This window comes from Cephus cinctus, unplaced genomic scaffold (assembly GCF_000341935.2).
Source record: "Cephus cinctus unplaced genomic scaffold, Ccin1 Ccin1_scaffold0690, whole genome shotgun sequence".
Taxonomy (NCBI): domain Eukaryota; kingdom Metazoa; phylum Arthropoda; class Insecta; order Hymenoptera; family Cephidae; genus Cephus; species Cephus cinctus.
In genome coordinates, this window is record NW_014333313.1 from 604689 (window position 1) to 623485 (window position 18797).

At 37.9% G+C, this 18797-nt stretch overlaps 5 protein-coding genes across 15 annotated transcripts in view; 3 read left to right on the forward strand and 2 right to left on the reverse strand.

Annotated features, from left to right (window-relative positions):
• The window catches only part of LOC107269837 (rho guanine nucleotide exchange factor 11), a 30736-nt gene extending 21801 nt beyond the window's left edge, over positions 1–8935 (forward strand). For 8 of the 9 annotated variants that reach the window (XM_015744148.2, XM_015744153.2, XM_025087157.1 and 5 more), the window contains 8 exons: positions 4346–4617; positions 4707–5993; positions 6073–6189; positions 6281–6457; positions 6538–6761; positions 6844–6994; positions 7212–7258; positions 7398–8935. In XM_015744148.2, the coding sequence (XP_015599634.1) occupies positions 4346–4617; positions 4707–5993; positions 6073–6189; positions 6281–6457; positions 6538–6761; positions 6844–6994; positions 7212–7258; positions 7398–7502 (2380 nt within the window). In that variant the 3' untranslated portion in view covers positions 7503–8935. The remainder of the gene's footprint in view (positions 1–4345; positions 4618–4706; positions 5994–6072; positions 6190–6280; positions 6458–6537; positions 6762–6843; positions 6995–7211; positions 7259–7397) is intronic. The other variant, XM_015744150.2, reaches the window with a different exon arrangement.
• Positions 8936–9135: 200 nt separating this feature from the next.
• Positions 9136–10970, forward strand: LOC107269845. Its single transcript, XM_015744174.2, has 5 exons — positions 9136–9357; positions 9439–9510; positions 9743–9897; positions 10014–10247; positions 10323–10970. The coding sequence occupies exons 3-5, from the start codon at positions 9748–9750 to the stop codon at positions 10455–10457; spliced, it is 519 nt and encodes a 172-aa protein (XP_015599660.1). The 5' UTR covers positions 9136–9357; positions 9439–9510; positions 9743–9747; the 3' UTR covers positions 10458–10970.
• On the reverse strand, positions 10715–12714 carry LOC107269843 (odorant receptor 23a). The gene is made up of 5 exons (XM_025087172.1): positions 12074–12714; positions 11503–12011; positions 11308–11407; positions 11089–11196; positions 10715–11026 (listed from the first exon to the last, which is right to left on the reverse strand). Exons 1-5 carry the CDS (start codon positions 12296–12298, stop codon positions 10844–10846), a joined length of 1125 nt encoding a protein of 374 aa, XP_024942940.1. The 5' UTR covers positions 12299–12714; the 3' UTR covers positions 10715–10843.
• Positions 12715–12914: 200 nt separating this feature from the next.
• LOC107269842 (trafficking protein particle complex subunit 13) lies at positions 12915–15276 on the forward strand. Of its 2 annotated transcripts, XM_015744170.2 has the most exons (11): positions 12922–13134; positions 13286–13454; positions 13524–13608; positions 13698–13825; positions 13895–14018; positions 14090–14186; positions 14258–14484; positions 14565–14665; positions 14746–14893; positions 14988–15122; positions 15204–15276. In XM_015744170.2, exons 1-10 carry the CDS (start codon positions 13092–13094, stop codon positions 15075–15077), a joined length of 1212 nt encoding a protein of 403 aa, XP_015599656.1. In that variant the 5' UTR covers positions 12922–13091; the 3' UTR covers positions 15078–15122; positions 15204–15276. The 2 variants fall into 2 exon arrangements, with proteins under 2 accessions (XP_015599653.1, XP_015599656.1); XM_015744167.2 differs by having other exon boundaries at positions 12915–13134; positions 14746–15276.
• LOC107269844 (GPN-loop GTPase 2) lies at positions 15259–17149 on the reverse strand. Of its 2 annotated transcripts, XM_025087176.1 has the most exons (7): positions 16896–17149; positions 16701–16808; positions 16595–16635; positions 16335–16434; positions 15955–16275; positions 15696–15891; positions 15259–15624 (listed from the first exon to the last, which is right to left on the reverse strand). In XM_025087176.1, exons 4-7 carry the CDS (start codon positions 16384–16386, stop codon positions 15387–15389), a joined length of 807 nt encoding a protein of 268 aa, XP_024942944.1. In that variant the 5' UTR covers positions 16387–16434; positions 16595–16635; positions 16701–16808; positions 16896–17149; the 3' UTR covers positions 15259–15386. The 2 variants fall into 2 exon arrangements, with proteins under 2 accessions (XP_024942944.1, XP_015599659.1); XM_015744173.2 differs by having other exon boundaries at positions 16335–16635; positions 16896–17148.
• Between the last annotated feature and the right edge of the window lie 1648 nt (positions 17150–18797).

Sequence of the window (18797 nt, forward strand, 5' to 3'; positions counted from 1 at the left end):
TCTCGGTATTTCCCTCGGCCTTCGGACCTTAGCTATAGATTTTTTGGCAGAACGCGCCGCCAAGGTGACTAAGTACACTGTGTGAAATGCGCAGACTCCTCGCTGTTGGTTCGACGTTGTATTAGGTGCCTATAGCTGCTCGTCAGTTTGACGTTAAACGTTCAATTCCGCGGACGTGGATAGTTAATTCGCAATTTCGCAGCGTCGACGGAGTATCGCGTCAATCTTGTACATGTAATCAGAACTGTCGCTAGGAGCAATAGGTGCCTATGTACTACCCTTAACCAATCCTTTGGCTACCTTTATTCCGTATGACGGAGAGCCGTGAATATCATTTACCTTAATTAATCGCTTAAGAACTTTACTAACGTTCTGTACTCTGGGTCTCAGTGTGAAGTAACGGAAATTGACGTTCGGTGTAATTAGATAGTTTAAAAAGTAGGCTGACACTGACGCTCTTATTATATCCAGTGTCTGTAGGGAATACTTAATGACTATTTTTATACCCATACGAGAGAATGCGTTGTCGAGGTAAAATTTTGTTTTGGATTGACTTTATTTTATTTTTCTTTAAGTTTTAGTTATTACAGTAAGTGGAATTCAGTCGCCCGTGTGAAAGGTGTTGTTGCAAGAGGAGGTAGGGAGGGCGCGGAGGTGGAGTTATTGCAAAAGGATTGACACGGTTCTTAAATAAATAAACGTTAATGCACAGGCACGTCGGGTGCTCGTAATCAAAGCCGGCAGCTATGGTCAAACAGTTGCCATAAATAGCCTCTAGATTATTTCTTCTTTTTTCACTTTTATCTCTCGGTTCAGTCGCACCCCCTGTGAAACTTATTAATACCGACTCGTAGATGTTACGACGCTCAATGTTAAGTATCGATCCGCGATCGACGACTTACAAATCGATCGATCGATACGGATCAATCGCCTCGTTCGGTTCTGCCAAGTTAAACGATACGGACAGTTCTTGGTATTCCAACGAGAGAGGGACAACTTCCGGTATCTTAAAAAAAAATCAAAAGCAGAAACATTCGTCAAGATCGTTTCGCGTGTTATTTATCCTTCGTCGGAATAATATCTCACGCTTCAGCAAAGGGGATACGAATTGCCAGGGCGTTACGTTGAACTTTTGAAGGATTCCCCAACGAGCTTACCTAACGGTTACGATCTGGCTTTCCATAGAGTCTGCATGGAGTTATTCCGATTATTGATTATCGGATGATCGTACCAACGGCACGCCGAGGTTAGGTTAGCTTTTTGTTTTCATACCAAGAATAGAGATGTGAATCGAATGACGGACGTGTAGAATATCGATACGTTATTTACCTATGCGCCATCATTTATTTGTTCATCCATTGAAAGGGAACGTTACGAAGCTGCATTGCTCTCCATCCAGCCAGAGAATTACTTGAAAGAATAGAACGAGGGCAGGTGAAAAGAAATTAATCAATTTTTCTATAAACGTAACAGAAACTCTTTTTTCCTTCTATGCACAAGAACTGTGTCGAGCTTCTCCCTTGTCAATTACGATAAAACGTACGCGACTGTCTATTCAGCCGGAGTGACATTCAGACCTAACGTGCGAATTGCGTTAGCCAACTGCACCGAGGCCGATTAAAAGATGTTCCCTCGGGAGTCAAAGTGCATGAGCGTTGTTATCGATTCGTGCCTCGTTCGAGTTCACGTTGTATTTGTCACTAGGTCGGTTATCGATTCCTTCTCCGTTGTATCGTCATTAGAAATACACAGGTTGGATGCAGGTGACTTGTAGTCGGCTATCGTGTAATTTAAATTATTTTATTCAGTGAACTCGATGTAGAAGCCATGGTCGATTAGGTGTGCAAGGGGAGCTTGTTACTGAGGGTTTTCAGCGTGAAACGTCATAAGCGGGATGGAATGAAATGGATGGGTAAAGAAGATTGGGAAAAAAGGAAATGACAATTTTTAATACAAATCTAATTAACCGAACTGTGACGTTCTCTGCTCTTTATTATCTTTAACACTCTTTCATTCTGTTTCCTAGACTTAAACGCTCCGAGGAGATTTTTGGTACAGAGAGACGGCGACTTGGCACGAAAGTTGGGAACACGATGAGAACAAGGATAAAATAGCGGCGATCGTTATCAACGTGAGGAAGGGCGCTCGCGAGGTGGACGCGAATGGGCCTAGTGATAGGAAGGCCGGAGATAGACGTCTTGGCCTTTATTTCCGAAGCAATCGATAGCCTCAAATCAATACCTTTGATAGGCTCAGCCTCCGGTCTCTGTCGCGCGAACACACCTGCCACGTTACGCGTTACACCGATTGACGCTTACCTGGACGAAAACGGGCTTCTGTAATTCGTCCGGAAACTTATAATATCGACAAGTAGACGTGGCAAAGCTTCGCTAGAATCACGTAGGGGTCAAGCGACTTTGATAAGATTCTCGAGGGTCGTTTAACTTTTCTTAAAGATCGAGCAGTGTTTTTTTTTTTGTTAATTTTCTATTAATAATTAACGTGCTCTTCTTTGTTCTGCCAAATGGATACCGTTTTGCAGAATGGCTCTGAGGATAACCAGTGGTCGCATGTGTTTCTTCGATCAAATTACTCAGTCTTCGCCCACGTTGAACGAGAACTTTTTGTTAATTCATCACGTTTATTTAAGTCCGTGCTCTCTCGTGGCATCTGTCGGGCGCCTTTTGCACTCGTGACTGAGAAAATGTCCTCGATCTTTACTGGGCCACGTCGGGAGGCGCCGTGAACTTTATCCCGGTTAATGGAGTGGCATTAGGGTTCGGCACGGTTCCTCGTGATACTATTCTCGTGAATTTACTTATGCGTCGATAATACATTCTAGAGGGTGTAACGGTTGTGATGATTCTTCAGGCTCGGGCCGCACGACTAGTCATTGTTCGTGGAGTGTCCCTGACTTCTATTGGGTTATCGGTTTACTCTTATTCATCCAAGAGTAAATAGGAAATGTTACACCTGTATGTACTTGGCTATCTCGCTCGTATTTTCATACATTTCTTTTTTTGTTCTCAATTAGTTATCATCATTGAAAATCATCCAGAAAAATAATTCACCTCCTGGAAGATACCTGGAAAGAAAAAAAACCAAAAGATTTTCATCCACGTTTTTCCCATTGGTCAACCGACGCTCGGCCGATTCTCTTTGATGTCTGTACGCGTCGGCTGATACGCTATAAATTCAATGTCAACGGCTGCTCAAATGACATCTTTGACGACGTCTGGTCGTCGGCGTCGGACGAACGACAGATAAACGTGGCGTCGCTTCTACCGGATATGCAAAGTCTCGGCATTAACATCCAGAGGGCTCAATATCTTCGCGTAGATCATAAATAGCTTGTTGATGTAAATCGCTTTCGCGAGAGGAAAGGGAGAGGGGACGCACGCGTCGCGACGCCCATTGTCGTGATATCCGTCAGAGGGTCGATACTACGTGAAACAGTGAAATAATTAGGGAGGCTTCTGTTATACCAAATGTCAAAAGGACGCTGTGTGCTTGTCGAGGGAAAAAAAGGAAAAAAATATTGCTTGGTAAAGGGTTGACGCGACGCTCGGAATTACGAGGTCTATTTGCGTGCTTGGCGCGTCGTAGACGTCGTGACGAAGGATCGTTTCTTTTAGAAGCCTTTTGAGGCTAAGGGATGAAACAACGTGGCCCACGACGAGGACGTCCTCGATCCCATTCACGTACGGACGAGAATATCCCCAGTCCTGTAAACCAGACGGAGTCTGTTGAACGGATGAACGATAGTCTTAAGAAGTGTACGAATCTCAATGATAACAGTGACGACGATCAGCGCGGCGTCGCGACGGCCAAGACGCTGGCTGTCGGCGAGCGACGGTCACGATCGGAAAGGTACTTTGACGAATGCTTTTTATTTTTTAAGTTTCTCATGGACCTTCATGCTGGCAGACGTATTCTGAACGGTTCTTTGAGTTGAGATTTGAAGATGCTTTCTGGGAGATTGCTAGGACAATGGAGATGAGAGTCTGAGGAATGTATAAAGGCGACGGTTTTGCGTCAGCTATGAAATGCTCTATAGGTATCTTATTTATGTCCTAGAAGGATATTACTGGTAAATGTCACCCTGGTAGTCTGGTCTTTGTAATATTTGTTGGGTACGCTGCCAGGGTGTCATGAGCTTTCATAGTTTCACTTAATATATTACTTTTCACTATGTGAATGTCTTTAATAATTTTTTTTTTCATGTACCTTTTTATATTGAATCTTTACCTCGTATCTTTGCGCTCGTCTTTTTGAGGACAGATGAGACTGTCGGCAGAGTAGTTTCACGTCGTGCAAATGAGGATCCGCTAACGATTGACTGTAGGACTGGTTTCAGTGACTCCGAGGCTTCCGGAACGTTTCCTGGAAACTCGGCGGGCAGTTCGTCGAACAGCAGTCTGTCCACGAGGAGCCTGGATAGTCCGAGCACCAGTCTGGAACAGGTGCATCCCGCAGTCACAGCTGCTAACTCATCGACGTCCTGGGACAGCGATGTGGACGTCGAACCTGATCCTCCTGACTGGAGTCAGAGTGTTCCCGAGGACGTACTTGCACGTCTCAGTAATTCTGAGAAGAAGAGACAAGAGGTTATTAATGGTAGGTCGATTAGTATTTATATGGAGAATATTATGGGATGATCTTGAATAATTGTAATTATATATATGTATTTTTTTTTGTTATTGTAGAATTATTCCACACTGAACGGTCTCACGTACGTGCCCTGAAGGTCCTCTCACAAGTCTTCCATAAGCCACTATTGGAATCCCAAGTACTTCCACTGGATCAGATCCAGCTACTCTTCTCTAATTTAGATGAGATGGTTACGATTCACTCGTGCTTCAATCAAGCAATGAAGAAGAAAAAGAAGGAGAACCCTTGCGTTGGCGACGTCGGCGACTTACTCCTGGACATGTTCGACGGAGAGGCTGGTGAAGCGTTCGAGCGCGCCGCTTCTACCTACTGTGCAAAACAGCAGGTTGCTCTGGACGCATTGCGGGACCGACGTCGCAAGGATCCAAAGCTTAATGCATTTTTAAATGACGTCGAAGCCAATCCTCTGTGTCGGAGATTGCAACTCAAAGATCAAATACTTACGGGGATGCTGAGGTTGACGAAGTATCCTCTCCTCTTCGAGAAACTCGCCAAGTATAGTCCAGAGAGCAATGAGAAGGAGAAGGCTTCGGTTCTGCGAAGTCTTGAACGCAGCAAAGAGATCCTGAGTCGTGTGAACCAGGCTGTACGTGAGGCAGAGGATTATCAGCGTCTCGCTGAGATTCAGCGTACGATCGATAGATCGGCGTTTGATAAATTTGATCATCCGATAGTTCAGGAATTTAAAAATATCGATATTACAAAGAGACGACTCGTTTACGAGGGTCCATTACAATGGCGGATAGTCCATCGTCCAAAACCTGTTGATCTCCATGTTGTGCTGCTAGACGATACTATATTTCTACTGCATCGACAGGACGAGAAGTACCTATTGAAATTCATTAATACTAATCAAATCGTATTGAGTCCCATTGTGAAAGTATCGACGGTTCTCGTGAGGCACAATGCTGTGGATAAAAACTCGCTCTACCTAGTGAATACCTCACAAAACGGAGCGCAGATCTATGACCTGGTGGCTACGTCGCCGGCTGAGCGTAAACTCTGGTGTAAACATATCTCGGAAGCTGCTGAGACGTATAAGGCTCGTGATCGTGAAGGCAGAAGACCAACACCGCCTACGATACAACCCGAGGAACCAGCACCGCCTGTCGAGGAACCACCACCGCCACAGCCGCCGCCTAAGCCCGAACCTGGGGTGTCCGAGCGAATTGAGAAAGTTGAAGAAGAACCGGAAACGAAGGAGACTCTTGAAGATACTAGCAATACCGAGCAAGAGGAAGATGAAATTCCAGATACTCCTGTATCCGCGCCTCCACCTATTCCTGAAGAACCACCACAACCGTCTGAGTCGTCTACAACAGGTTTGTTAATTTACAAATATTTTATTATTTGACATTAGCTTTTTCTGGTCCATATGCTATAACGAGTTGTAATATTTAGCTATTGGCGAACCTCTACGTATGGCCAGCTGCACACAGTCCTCCTTAATAGATCCTGTAGAAGTTCACGTGGAAGTAAGACCTGTTCACGTTGCCGAGCCTGTCCTGACACCAATTGGTATAATTCATTTTCTATGGCAGACTAGTCATAATAAACGAATCATTATGTCAATTGGATCTAATAGTCTGTTTTATTTCATTAAAATTAGAATGCCTGAGAAGAAAGGACGAAGTGATAAAACAAGCTTTAGTTGAGAAACAAATATTGGTGGCGGATATATTAAATATACCGAGAGAGGACTTCGAGCATGTAGCGGATATGGCGTCAGAACCAACCGGGCTAGAAAAAGAACCTGCTGAACTGATACTCGCTGCTGTCAGTCAAGGTATATTTTTTAGATATCTCTGGAAAATATAAATATTTATATCCAGTTACCGTAATCTCTACATAATTTACGTTTTACAGCAAATCAATTGGTGGCGATGATAAACTCTGCACTGACTGTCAGTGAAACCGAGACCGTCCTCGCTGCAAGAGGAGCGTCGGCTTCGGCGTCGGCTTCGGCACTTTGCGAAGCCACAGGATGCCCCACGCAACGTACTCATTCTCATTCCCACAAACCAGCAATACCAGTGTCATCGCTACAGCCAATATGTCACTCCTTAACGTCCCAGCTTTCGCAACTCTTGGTAATTTGACAAAATAAATTGGCATAATGAACAATTATCAGTCTTGTAACGGGAACATATATCTTATCTTTCTTATCTACAGGAAATAGTGAAGGACAGGGAGGAAGAAAGGGACAGGCTACGGAAGGAATTACATAGAAATAGAGAACGTCTCCATGCTCTCGACGCCGATGCTCAGCATCGCGAAGTCATTCAGGTCACTACAACCACAACTCAAACGCAAACAGAACTCGGTTAGTGTTTTTGCGCAATCTCGTTATACGCGTAGGTGGATAAACGTCCACGTTATCACATATTGGCTAAACGCACTGTTAAAAATAAATATGACATGGCATATCTCATAATAAATACATATTCTCACAATAAAATGCCGAAGCCATCCTAAAACACGTTTCAGTAACGTCCAAAATTTATTTCTGTACTAATAATTCGTTCTTCCTGTTCTCTCAGGTGAGCCCTTGAACGGAGAAAGCTGTTCCGATGACCTCAATCGCGATGTAAGGATTGACAGTGTCTTATAAAATCTCATGTAGCAATAAATATTCTTATCGTTGTTGTCTCCAAGTGAATATAAATATTTATTAAAGTCACTGTAAATTATTGCCCTGGAAAACAATTCGATTTACTTGTCCATAGGAATTCGTAGACGCACGCGGCGAGCCTGAAACGGAAGCGGAAACTGAAGCTGAGAGCGTCGACGTGGAGACGGAAGTCGAGGAGGCTGGAGACAGCGTGGGTTGATACAGCCGATACGTCATCGTTAATCGTTTGTGTTAATCTGGTGCATTTCAGAGCATATCCTGTAATCGTTGGATGCTCATAATGGAGGAAATCAAAATTATGTAAAAAAAAAAAGGAATGGAAGCGAATTGACACACATGGCTAGTAGCTGTTTATCGAATGTAACAATGTTAGATATCTATTTGCAAAACCATGGGTCTAAGTTTAATAACGCCTTGACCAAAGATTTTATGTAAATAGATTATTAACATATTAAAATGGTGTTTCGGTCTGGTGATGCATCAGTATTTGAAACCGATACCCGCACTGATCGAATCGAAATTTCCTGCTGGCAAATTATACGCGGATTCTTTGGTATTATCGAACGATAATATCGTATAATCCTTTTCTCTCTCGCTTAGAGAAATGAGTTATACAATACTATTATTTAATACGACGAAACGACATAACCGATAAAAATTAATAAAGGTATGTAGATCATATTTCTACGTGATCAATAACCACGCATTCATCTTATTGGCGTTTATAAAGAAATCCGCGTGGATAATTAATGCAGGATCTTGTCGCTAGGCATTTTGAAAAAATTTTACTTCTGTGCAGTTATGGGACATCTCACGCATGCGCCTAGAATTTTCTTTTTTTTATCATATCATTTTCTTTTTTTTATCGCATCAGCAATCAAAATAGAATCGATAGCTACAATTTGAAAATAAAAAGTCACATGGCAAGAAAATAGTACAAGGTAATCAAGATGGTGGTATGACACCTGTTGCGGAAGATTTAGAAGAAAAAAAGACTTGTCTACTTACATAAAATCTTTGCGTGTACTAAGTACTAATAACTATCTACCTAATAATGAACTACAAACCATTATTATAAATACAATACTATGTATATGTATAAAATATTTAATAACATTATTAGTTACTTTAATTATTATAATTACATTGAAATACTTATATCGAAACGAATACTTTACTTCCAGCTCTTTGTATAAACGCAGCGTTACCACCCACGCTGGTGAACATTTTCGAACAATATATTGCGGATTTAGATGAATTTATTCTCGGATTGTATTGTATAAAAAGGGAAAAGAAAAACAAGCATAAAAAGGGAACAGCGAATCGTGCTTGGTGTCATTAGAAAATAGTAATTATTTTTATTCTCGCGGGATCTCGTACTACGTACGCCCATCGCTGGGAAATCGAGTCTGCAGTATTTTCTGCTCTTGTTTTCAAATAATAATAGTAGTAGCCACGAATTGATACATGGCGATCTTTTATCGTTGAGTATCTCATTACGTGTCACATGCGACGAGGCGAAGTGAAAGCTTTAGTTAACTATACCTGTGTGACTGTCACTGGAGCCATTTTTTTCTTTTTCTTTTTAATAGCTACAGCAATAAAAGGTTACACCGAGAAGTTATTTAATCATTATCGCTAATTGCTTCACGCCTATGTATTACCATAATATAATAGAGGAAGAAGGGATTTGTGTGATAAGATATCCCCTCTTATTTTCTGTCCAATAAGAACATCTGATGTAAAATTCCCGTTACGAAAATGTATATATAAATATATATGTACAGGTATGCCGAGGCCATGACGTGACTGCTTACTTAACGGTGCGTAAGCGTCACGTGACTGATTCTGTGTGGCAGCATTTTTTTGTTAGTCGAGATCCGTAGCAAACGAAGTAAGACGTTGAATCAAGAATCTCTGAGATGCAGTGCAATCCGCTTAATTTTATTCTTTGGTTACTCATTTTAATTATAATATCTTTCTTCGTTGCCGGTTTTTGTGCTGGATGGTATATTCTTATATATTGCCTGAGCGCCTGTATCAATGGGCTTGATGTGAGTTTATAAGAATCCTCGTACTTAGTAAGGTGTGTCATTATATGTTTATCGAATATTCAAATGTCAAATTGTTCTTAGGATATCGTGGGTATTCTTTTGAAAGGAGTACAATTTCCACATTATTGTGCAAAGCAAATGCTGAGCTAAAGAGTAAGTATATATTTTGAATTTTATCGCAAATGAATTCTTTGTACGGTAACGAGATTCTTTGGGTGTGAAAGACTTTTTGGACTTGTCTGATGTAATTCTATCCGTTCATACCTTACCAACTGACGATTAGTCTGGCTTTCGAAGATATACATAGAATATAACTTAAGGCATTTTGAAATTTTTTTGTATTAACTTATCTGTGTATAATTTGTATTTGTCTGCTTTGCTCTAGCGACAATGAACATAGAAATTAAGGCGTTCGTCGGGAGTGTAGAGAATTTTGAGAAAAAAGTGAGGGAATTGAGCAAGAGTGACGTCATTGTTATCAAGCAGCATGATATCTTTTTTATCGTACCAAATGGCAGGTTAAAGTTACGGTTATTTGAAGTGAGTATATGTAAATATAGAGGAATTCTTAACTTTGTTTTCTTGTACATACATACATCTTTCTGGCATAACCTCTGAGGAATTTTAGTTTGTTATCTGGTCATTTCTCCTTTTAGGATGGCTTTGGAGAACTTATATATTATGAACGCCCCGATACGGATGGACCGAAAGTTTCTTCATATAAAAAGACATCGTTGAACGTAGAAGCTGCTCAAGGAATAAAGGAAGTCCTCTCTGTGGCTAATGGTGTTCTAGGAAATGTTATTAAAACAAGACACTTGTATATGATCGGACAAACTCGTGTTCACGTCGACAGAGTTGACGGTTTAGGAGATTTCATGGAACTGGAGGTAAGTTAATGGAACTGTAGTACTTCAGTGGTCTATTCTGTATGGATTGTAATATTATTTTTCATTTTGTCCAAGGTGGTATTGCGCGACAATCAAAACGTTAGTGAAGGAGAAGAAATAGCTAATGATTTAATGAAGAAACTGGACGTTAAAAAAGAAAATTTAATATCAGGGGCATATTTGGATTTGCTTATAAGAAAGAAGTCATAATGGGATTTATATATATAATATATAATATATTGATATATATTGATATATATGATAATATATAATATATTGATATATATTAATATATATGGATTGATATATATAATATTATAAAAATACATTAAAAAAAAAGAATACATTGCATTTATAAAATAAGAGAAAAATAATGTTACTTAAATCTAGTATAACATGTCTTGGGCATAAGAGCATTTGTCTGGAATTAAAATGAATCCTGCTGACTGATAATCCTGCTCTGTTCCACTTATGGTTAGTATTGCTTTACATACCTAAGAAGTTGCACCTGTAGCAGCTTGTAGAGAAGTCAGATAAGATGCAGTTGTCGTTAAGAACTTTAAGCGATATACAGTGTTATTTTCATTTATTTGTTATCAAATTTCATTTATTCTATACATTACCTTCATATAGTTCTCCAAATGTAAAGAACTGATTCGTCCAACTGTTAATCTCGGAACATGCATGCTGCGCATTAATATAAATAAAATATCTTTACGCTGATCAGGCAGTAATGATTCCCAATTACAACGATACACCGCCATCTCCACCTTCATTGCCTATGGAAAAAAAATATTTGTATTCCTATTGTTTTATATTTACCGCGCATTCATTGTCGTACCTCGGAAGTAAGTATACTAGCTGGTAAATAATAAAATAATAATTGCAACAAAACGCATCCGGCGTTCAGCATGAATTTCGCTAATGAATTTACCGATAAAGTTTCTATCTGTAATTAAATGGCATTTACTATAAGTCCCAGATACTTGATATCACGAAATTACATGAAAAATTCATGATACACGTACAGCTGGTCGTGCAGACACTCGATAGAACTTACATTTAGCAATTGAAATCCAAGACAAGAAACCGTTACAGTCGCTGTACAAAATAGTACAAGTACAATATACGTGTGTACATCGTCAATATCGTTTATCGAACTAATAATTGAAATTGATAAAGACTCTGTAGATATGATAAAAGATGCAAACATTTTTATTAATTTATTTGTCATCAAATTACCTGCTGATCTTACCTTAGAATTTCATTCTGATACCTTATGCATTTAGCAGTTCTTACACGAATTGTTCTTCGACTTCTTTCTGCGTGACAACCGAGGATTAACGTTTGCAAAAGATATTGCAAATATTGTAATTGCGCGCAACAATGAAACACTAACATTCCGAATGTAATCTCAACTCCAAGTGTACAGCCGCTCAATTGTATTGCTGTTATTTGATGAGCGTAGGCTAAACCATAAAATAATGTCGAATTCGTATAATCAAATGGATACCACATAAGTGCCGGAAGGACTCTTTCACTTTGTAAAATCGGTGAAAGTATATAATCCAAAGCCAGAAGAACAATGCTTAACGCATAACTTCCATAAATTATTATGCCAATTTTCATGTATGTTTCAACGTTATTCACTAATGGTTTTACATTACTTTCCAGTGAAGTCTTAACGGATGTCAATAACTTGATTAACTTTTTACGATGCACGTTGTACATGATCACTTTTATAATAACATGAAAGTATACGCACTGCAAATTATCGTATAAATTTATATATTCGCAAAATATATCGATTATTGATAGAAACGTACCTGTGCACTTAAGATTTCCGTTATCACTTTCGCATCCAGAGGATTCTTTATTATATACATTGAAACTTGCAGAATGGTCGAAGTTATTAGAGAAATCACGAGAAAAACGTGTAACGCGTTAAACAGTTTGCGGAAATTCGAAATACTCCTTGTTGTGCCTGGCCAGGATGCTATGGTTCTTAAAAAGAAACTTGTGCAAAGAAAACAATTATTGATGTTCGCCATAACAATATGTTAGTATTCAAGATATTCGATGTACTAAAGGCTCTATTCTTCATGGGGAAAATGTGAGAGAATAAGAGGAATAGAAAGAATCGCGTGGATGAATCGATGGCGCACGTGAAAATTAAATATTTAATACTGCAACACAATTGCAGTAAGTATAGGCTGCAGTGTGTAAAATTGCAGGAAGTACGTAAATCTATTGCTGCGATTTACAGAAACATAGAATTACCTTCAACCCTAGCTATTTTTTATTCTCTCTGTCTGCTGTAATACGTACTTTATTTGTGCGATTTTCATGCCACATAACCCATACTGAGTAATGTAAAAAGGGAGAAAAAGTAAAAGTGCTCTTCAACTACAACAACAGCAACTTTATAAGGATTATATTATTTTTTAAATGTTTTAAACAGTGAATTATAAACAGAGTTACATTTTTTACGGAACATCCGATAATAGTGAACTTACAATTAGTCTTATGTTTTGACAAGCAGCAGACACTATACATACATACAGTGTTATTAGCTATAAGTATGCTGTCAGATCCAAACTCGTACATACATGTGCGTTCTATCAGCGCCACCAATTTCACTGCATTAGCTTTTTTCGCTTAGCTTTGCGTTTGACATGCGATCTGGGTGCGTATACACGTAGGATACAAAAGTACTATAGCGATGGGTAGATTCAGATCCTGAGTTTTGACAGATTGGTTGACAGATACTGCTGTCATTAAAAATTGTATAGCATACAGTTACAACGATATTTTTGTATAATAATATAAGATTTAATTATCACAATGGAGAATAAACCTAAAACTGAACATTTGTTGGCTTTAAAAGGTATTTATTAGGAGATTATTCGTTGTCTTCTTTTTGCAATTACTCTTTTAGTCATTAAGATGCAGTTAAACAATAATATTAGGTTGTGATTGTAACAACTTATTAGAAATATTAAGTGACGTGGTAAATCGAGATAATATTTTATTTTCAGTAATGAGGTTAACTAGACCAACACTTGCGAGTCCTGTAATTGTAACATGCGATTCAAGTGATCTGCCAGGTAATACTTTGAATAATGAACTCAAAAATGATTGTACGGCATTACAAGGAATGGAGACTCTTGCGATAGGACAAATGATGCTGTTACCACAAAGCTTTGGGTAAGTTGTGCACGTGGTATTAGATACAGAATCTTACAGAAATAGTATGATTGTATTTTTATTTTTCAGCAATACGTATCTTGGAGAAATTTTCTCATGCTATTTGTGTGTACATAATGGCAGTAGTCAAGCAGTTAAAGATGTTGTTGTAAAAGTATGCTGAATTTATCAAATCGATTCTCTTTATATAACAGTTGGCAATAATCTTAATGTCTAATATTTATTATGGTTTTATCATTATAGGCTGACTTGGAAACACCATCTCAAAGAATTCCTTTATTTTGTCATAATGAAGAAAATAAGGAACTGGCACCAGACAGTACAATTGATAAAGTTTTACATCATGAAGTTAAAGAATTAAGTGCTCATATGTAAGAAATTTCAATAATTTTTAACAACAACAATATGCGTTACAAGTACTATGTATTAATATTTTTCAGACTTGTATGTGAGGTGTCTTATACGCCCGTAAATCCGACAGGTTCTGTGCAATATTTTCGAAAGTTTTTCAAATTCCTTGTTTTTAAGCCACTCGATGTAAAAACGAAATTCTACAATGTGGAGGTATTAATTTGTTTCTTTAGCTCTTTTATTTTATATAGCAATATTATTAATATAAATGCATTTTCTTTTAGTCAGATGAAGTTTACCTCGAAGCGCAGATTCAAAATCTAACAGCTGGACCAATTTGTTTAGAAAAGGTTGCTCTTGAATCTTCAACTTTATTCACAGGTTAGTGTTTTTTAAATTATAATTAATTAAACATTATATCTTAAAATGGTAATTATTTGTCGATAATCTAGTGACAACTTTAAATACAAATGAAAAGGGAGAGTCTGTTTATGGTAGAGTAAATCTACTGGATGCAGAATGTAGTCGCCAATATCTGTACTGTTTGAAGCCTAGTCCTACCTTATTGAAGGATCCTAAAATGATGCATAATGCAACAAATATTGGTAAACTTGATATTGTCTGGAGAACAAATTTAGGAGAAAGAGGTCGTTTACAAACAAGTCAGCTGCAGCGACTGGTTAGTCATTTAAGAAAAATAATATAAAATAAATGTAGTCTTACATCCAATGGACAGCTCATATAAAAACCAAATTACAGGCACCCAAATGTGGCGATTTGCGAGTTACAATGAAGGATATTCCAGGAGAAGTATACTTAGAAAAACAAGTCAATTTCAAATGCCACATAATAAATACATCGTAATCATTGAAAATATCTATTATTTATATAATAAATCATATTTTACTTTACGTTGGCTAATAATCCATAATATTTACAGAGAACGATCTATGGACATAATATTGGGTTTAGAATCCAATGATTCGATAGCATGGTGTGGAATATCTGAAACTATGATAGGCTCTGTGAAGCCTGGTGCTTCTATTGATGTTCCATTGTGCCTCATACCATTAGTCACTGGACTTATTGTAAGTATTCTTTACTATCAAGTACTATGGAGTATAAGTAGTACAATTATTAATCATTATGGTACTCCGCTTAACGACAACAATTCTCTTGCAGACCATTTCTGGCGTGAAATTAGTGGATACGTTTTTGAAACGAGTTTACGACTACGATGATCTAGCACAGATTTATGTTTACCAAGAATAGTAATAATCTCTATATAAAAATGGAAATATATCAACAGTTTTTATAGTTAAGTATATTTTAATTATAAGCAGTATTTAATACTTCACTATACAGAGCGTACGTTTAATTTTGAAAATTTTAAAACAGTGCATTTACTGCAGCAAAATGTAGTAAGGACCCAGTGATTATTGAAAGAAAAAAGTTACTTAATAACACAAAACCTTTATGCGCTATTTGTATATAACCAATACGAATTTTGAATGATTCAAATATTCATTTCAAAATATAATTACTTTTATCTATTATATCATTTAATTGTGCCTCTTCTGTTTATAAATAATCATCGATACCAGACATTTTCTCAGTCTCACTTACTGCTCCTACAGCACAAGCAAGTAATGTTTGAACATCATGAGGTTCGTTGCCTCCGAAGACATAACCACTCGCTTTATCTATAGCATTCTTTACTTGTAAAAGTAAAGCCTGGTTTGAAATGTCTAACGGTAGAAAACTTACAAGACTATAATCCTCGACTAAAGAAACCAATGCTTCATTTAGTTTCTTGTATCTGAAAAGCAACAGTATATTGTTTGACGTGTGACAATTATTAACAATACTAATAAGGTAAAAATTATTTACTTAGCCATAAATCTGTCTTCCTCAAGTTTCTCCAAAAGATATTTCAAATCCAACACTTCTGTATAAAAATCAATGTTAAATGCTAAGCGATCACTGAATTCTTTCATTTGATCTAATTTCGTTAAAATATTTACATGAGGTAAACCCAATTGCAACATGGTACTTGTGCAAAGAAGTAAAGCTGATAAGTATTTTCCTGTCAATAGAATAGTATCATTGTACTTCTTGGTTACAAGATTACTTGTTATTATCTACGTACCAGGATCACTGCAGTGATGTGAATCTACTAAATGCACACTGCATAATCTAATTAAATTCTGTCCCAACTTTTCTACTATATTAGACACTGACTTATGATGTGTGTATAATTCAACTTGGCCAGGACAGTCAAATATCAAATAGTGATCCTTGAGATTGAGCACTTTACTGATTAGCCAGTCAACATTTTTTTCCAAAAATTCCATACAATACATCAGAGCACCATTAGGCCCAAGTCCATAAGTAGTCATAACTTCATCATGTTTGATGAGCTCAGATATATCTACTGTTGATGTGTACTCCATGTTCTCATTAGCTGGATCTGTAATGACTAATCTGTCAGTATCAGAATGTAACAGAGCAATCCCTTGTTCCACTTACCAATATTTACGATGGCTACTTTTCTGCCCATCTTTTCCAAAAATTTACCCATGGCATTGCAGTATGTAGTTTTACCACTACCTGGAGGTCCAATAACTAACTGACCAAATATAGAACTCATAATGATTTAAATTATTACCAAGATTTCAATTGATTTATAGCAAACACAATAGGCTTCAATGTTTCAATATCGTAATCTTTTATACAAATTGATAATAACAGTGCTCTGTCTATGTCAATGTGTTCAGCAATGTATCTACCTGCTACATGACTATCAGGATCATCCTTGCCAAATAAAGTTCTATGGGAAAAAATACATTGTGAGTAAATGTTAGTCTTCACAATTTCGTAATCTAACATACTTACTTAATAGAATATACGTCGCTACTAAAGTCACGAACAGTAGTTTCACGACTCACAGCTATCATAGACCCAAACTTTTTGACCTGACTGATGATTAAGAGTATGCGATTGCTAGAGATAATTGAACAGTAAATATTTGAATTATTTAATTAATACTTAATGTATAAATGTAATTACAATATAATAATTGTGAAATACCTGTATACTTTCAGGGCAATATCAGTATGTACGCCCTTAATCATAATCGCACAAGAATTGTTATGCATGCTTAGCATTCCCATAAAAATCGCATTATATATCAAAATAACTTGAAGCAAATTTACTTCTTGTTTGATCAGAGATGAGTAGGGATATTGCCGAAGACCTGCTTTTCATCAGAAATGAGCAGGGAGATGCACAACGCTCCGGTTTTAGGCGATACCAAAATCAAGCCGCTAAATCGTAGCGGCGAGTCTGGAAATAGGAGTTTGTGATCATCGCCTCCGTCGACAATGCAAATCCCGTTGTAGCCGAGCTAAACGTGAACACGAACCCGTAGCTTGGCGGGCAGAGGTTCTCCGCTACTTACCCTTGGTTCCCAAAAGCAACTCTTAAAACGAGATCGGGAACTATAGAACTTCTCAAGAATTATTGAAAAAGCCTATTATCCTTTTGAAAAGCCTATATCAATAAAAAAACAAAAACACGGTCCCCTATGGGGCCTCGGAGGGGTCGTAGCTCCTTTGCAGGACCTCACGGAAATGGGCGAGGAGGGGCCCATTTCGCTCCCTTATACTTCCTACTTTTCCTACTTTTTCGAGTCTTCTCTTTTGTCGCTACTCCCGTTTTTAACCAAACGAACAAATTATACTAAATACTAAATACAAATATACAAATACAAATATACTAAATACATAAGGTCCTGTTGAGGCCACAACTTGGGCCCGACCCACTGAGCAAGCTCAGCGGATGAGGCGGAAGGGCAACCCCCGACACCATGGTCTTTACGTGTAGCTGCACTAACAGGGTGACTCGACCAAAGGAATACAACAGACAAGACAAGCACAATGGAAAGTGAGAGGGAACAAAGTGAAACGAGAAGTCAGAAAGGAAGATAGGAATAAAGAAGTCAAAAAGTAGAAAAGTAAGGAATAGAGTTATAAAAGTAGAGAAGAAACAAGGAAGTAAAGAAGAAATAAATAAAGAAGAAGAAGGTTGTAAATGGATATAAAAATGAGGAAAGAGATAAATAAGAAAGTGAAGAATGAAAGATAAAGAAAGAAGGAAGTAAAGAAGAAATAAATATAAAAATAGAAGAAGGTTCGTAATGATTCGAAGAGACCAGTATAGGAGACCGGCTCGAGGAAGAATGAGCGCTCCGAGTCCGGGCACTGCCTCGAGCGCTTCCCCCACTCTCCGCCTGCTCCCACTCACCGAGTCCTGCACGTCGAATTTGCGCGCACACAATTTTAGGCAACTTCCAGTACTTCTAAATATGCTTGGCCTGAATTTCCGAATTCTGAATGTTACTATTTTACTTTATTGATATAATTAATTATTTTAATGTCACAAACACTTAATTTATTAATATTTCAATTTGAATGTACTTTAATTTCAATATTCTACATTTTCAATTCAAATTTTATCTACTCCGTATATTCTGCGAGATTTTGATTTAGCCTCAATTTTATATTTTGAATAAATTTTGAAAGTAAATCAAGATCCAATAATATTTATTAAAAATTGAGGTGCTTAAAAATATCTTAAAAATATTTCAACAATAGGCTTTTTCAATAATTCTTGAGAAGTTCTATAGTTCCCGATCTCGTTTTAAGAGTTGCTTTTGGGAACCAGGGGTAAGTAGCGGAGAACCTCTGCCCGCCAAGCTACGGGTTCGTGTTCACGTTTAGCTCGGCTACAACGGGATTTGCATTGTCGACGGAGGCGATGATCACAAACTCCTATTTCCAGACTCGCCGCTACGATTTAGCGGCTTGATTTTGGTATTGCATGAAACCGTAGCGTCGTGCATCTCCCTACTCCTTTTTGTTCCTGGTATCCTCAGTTTTGTCTCTTTCTATCTGGCGTACGGATCGGTTATTGGTCTAGCGTCCATGATTT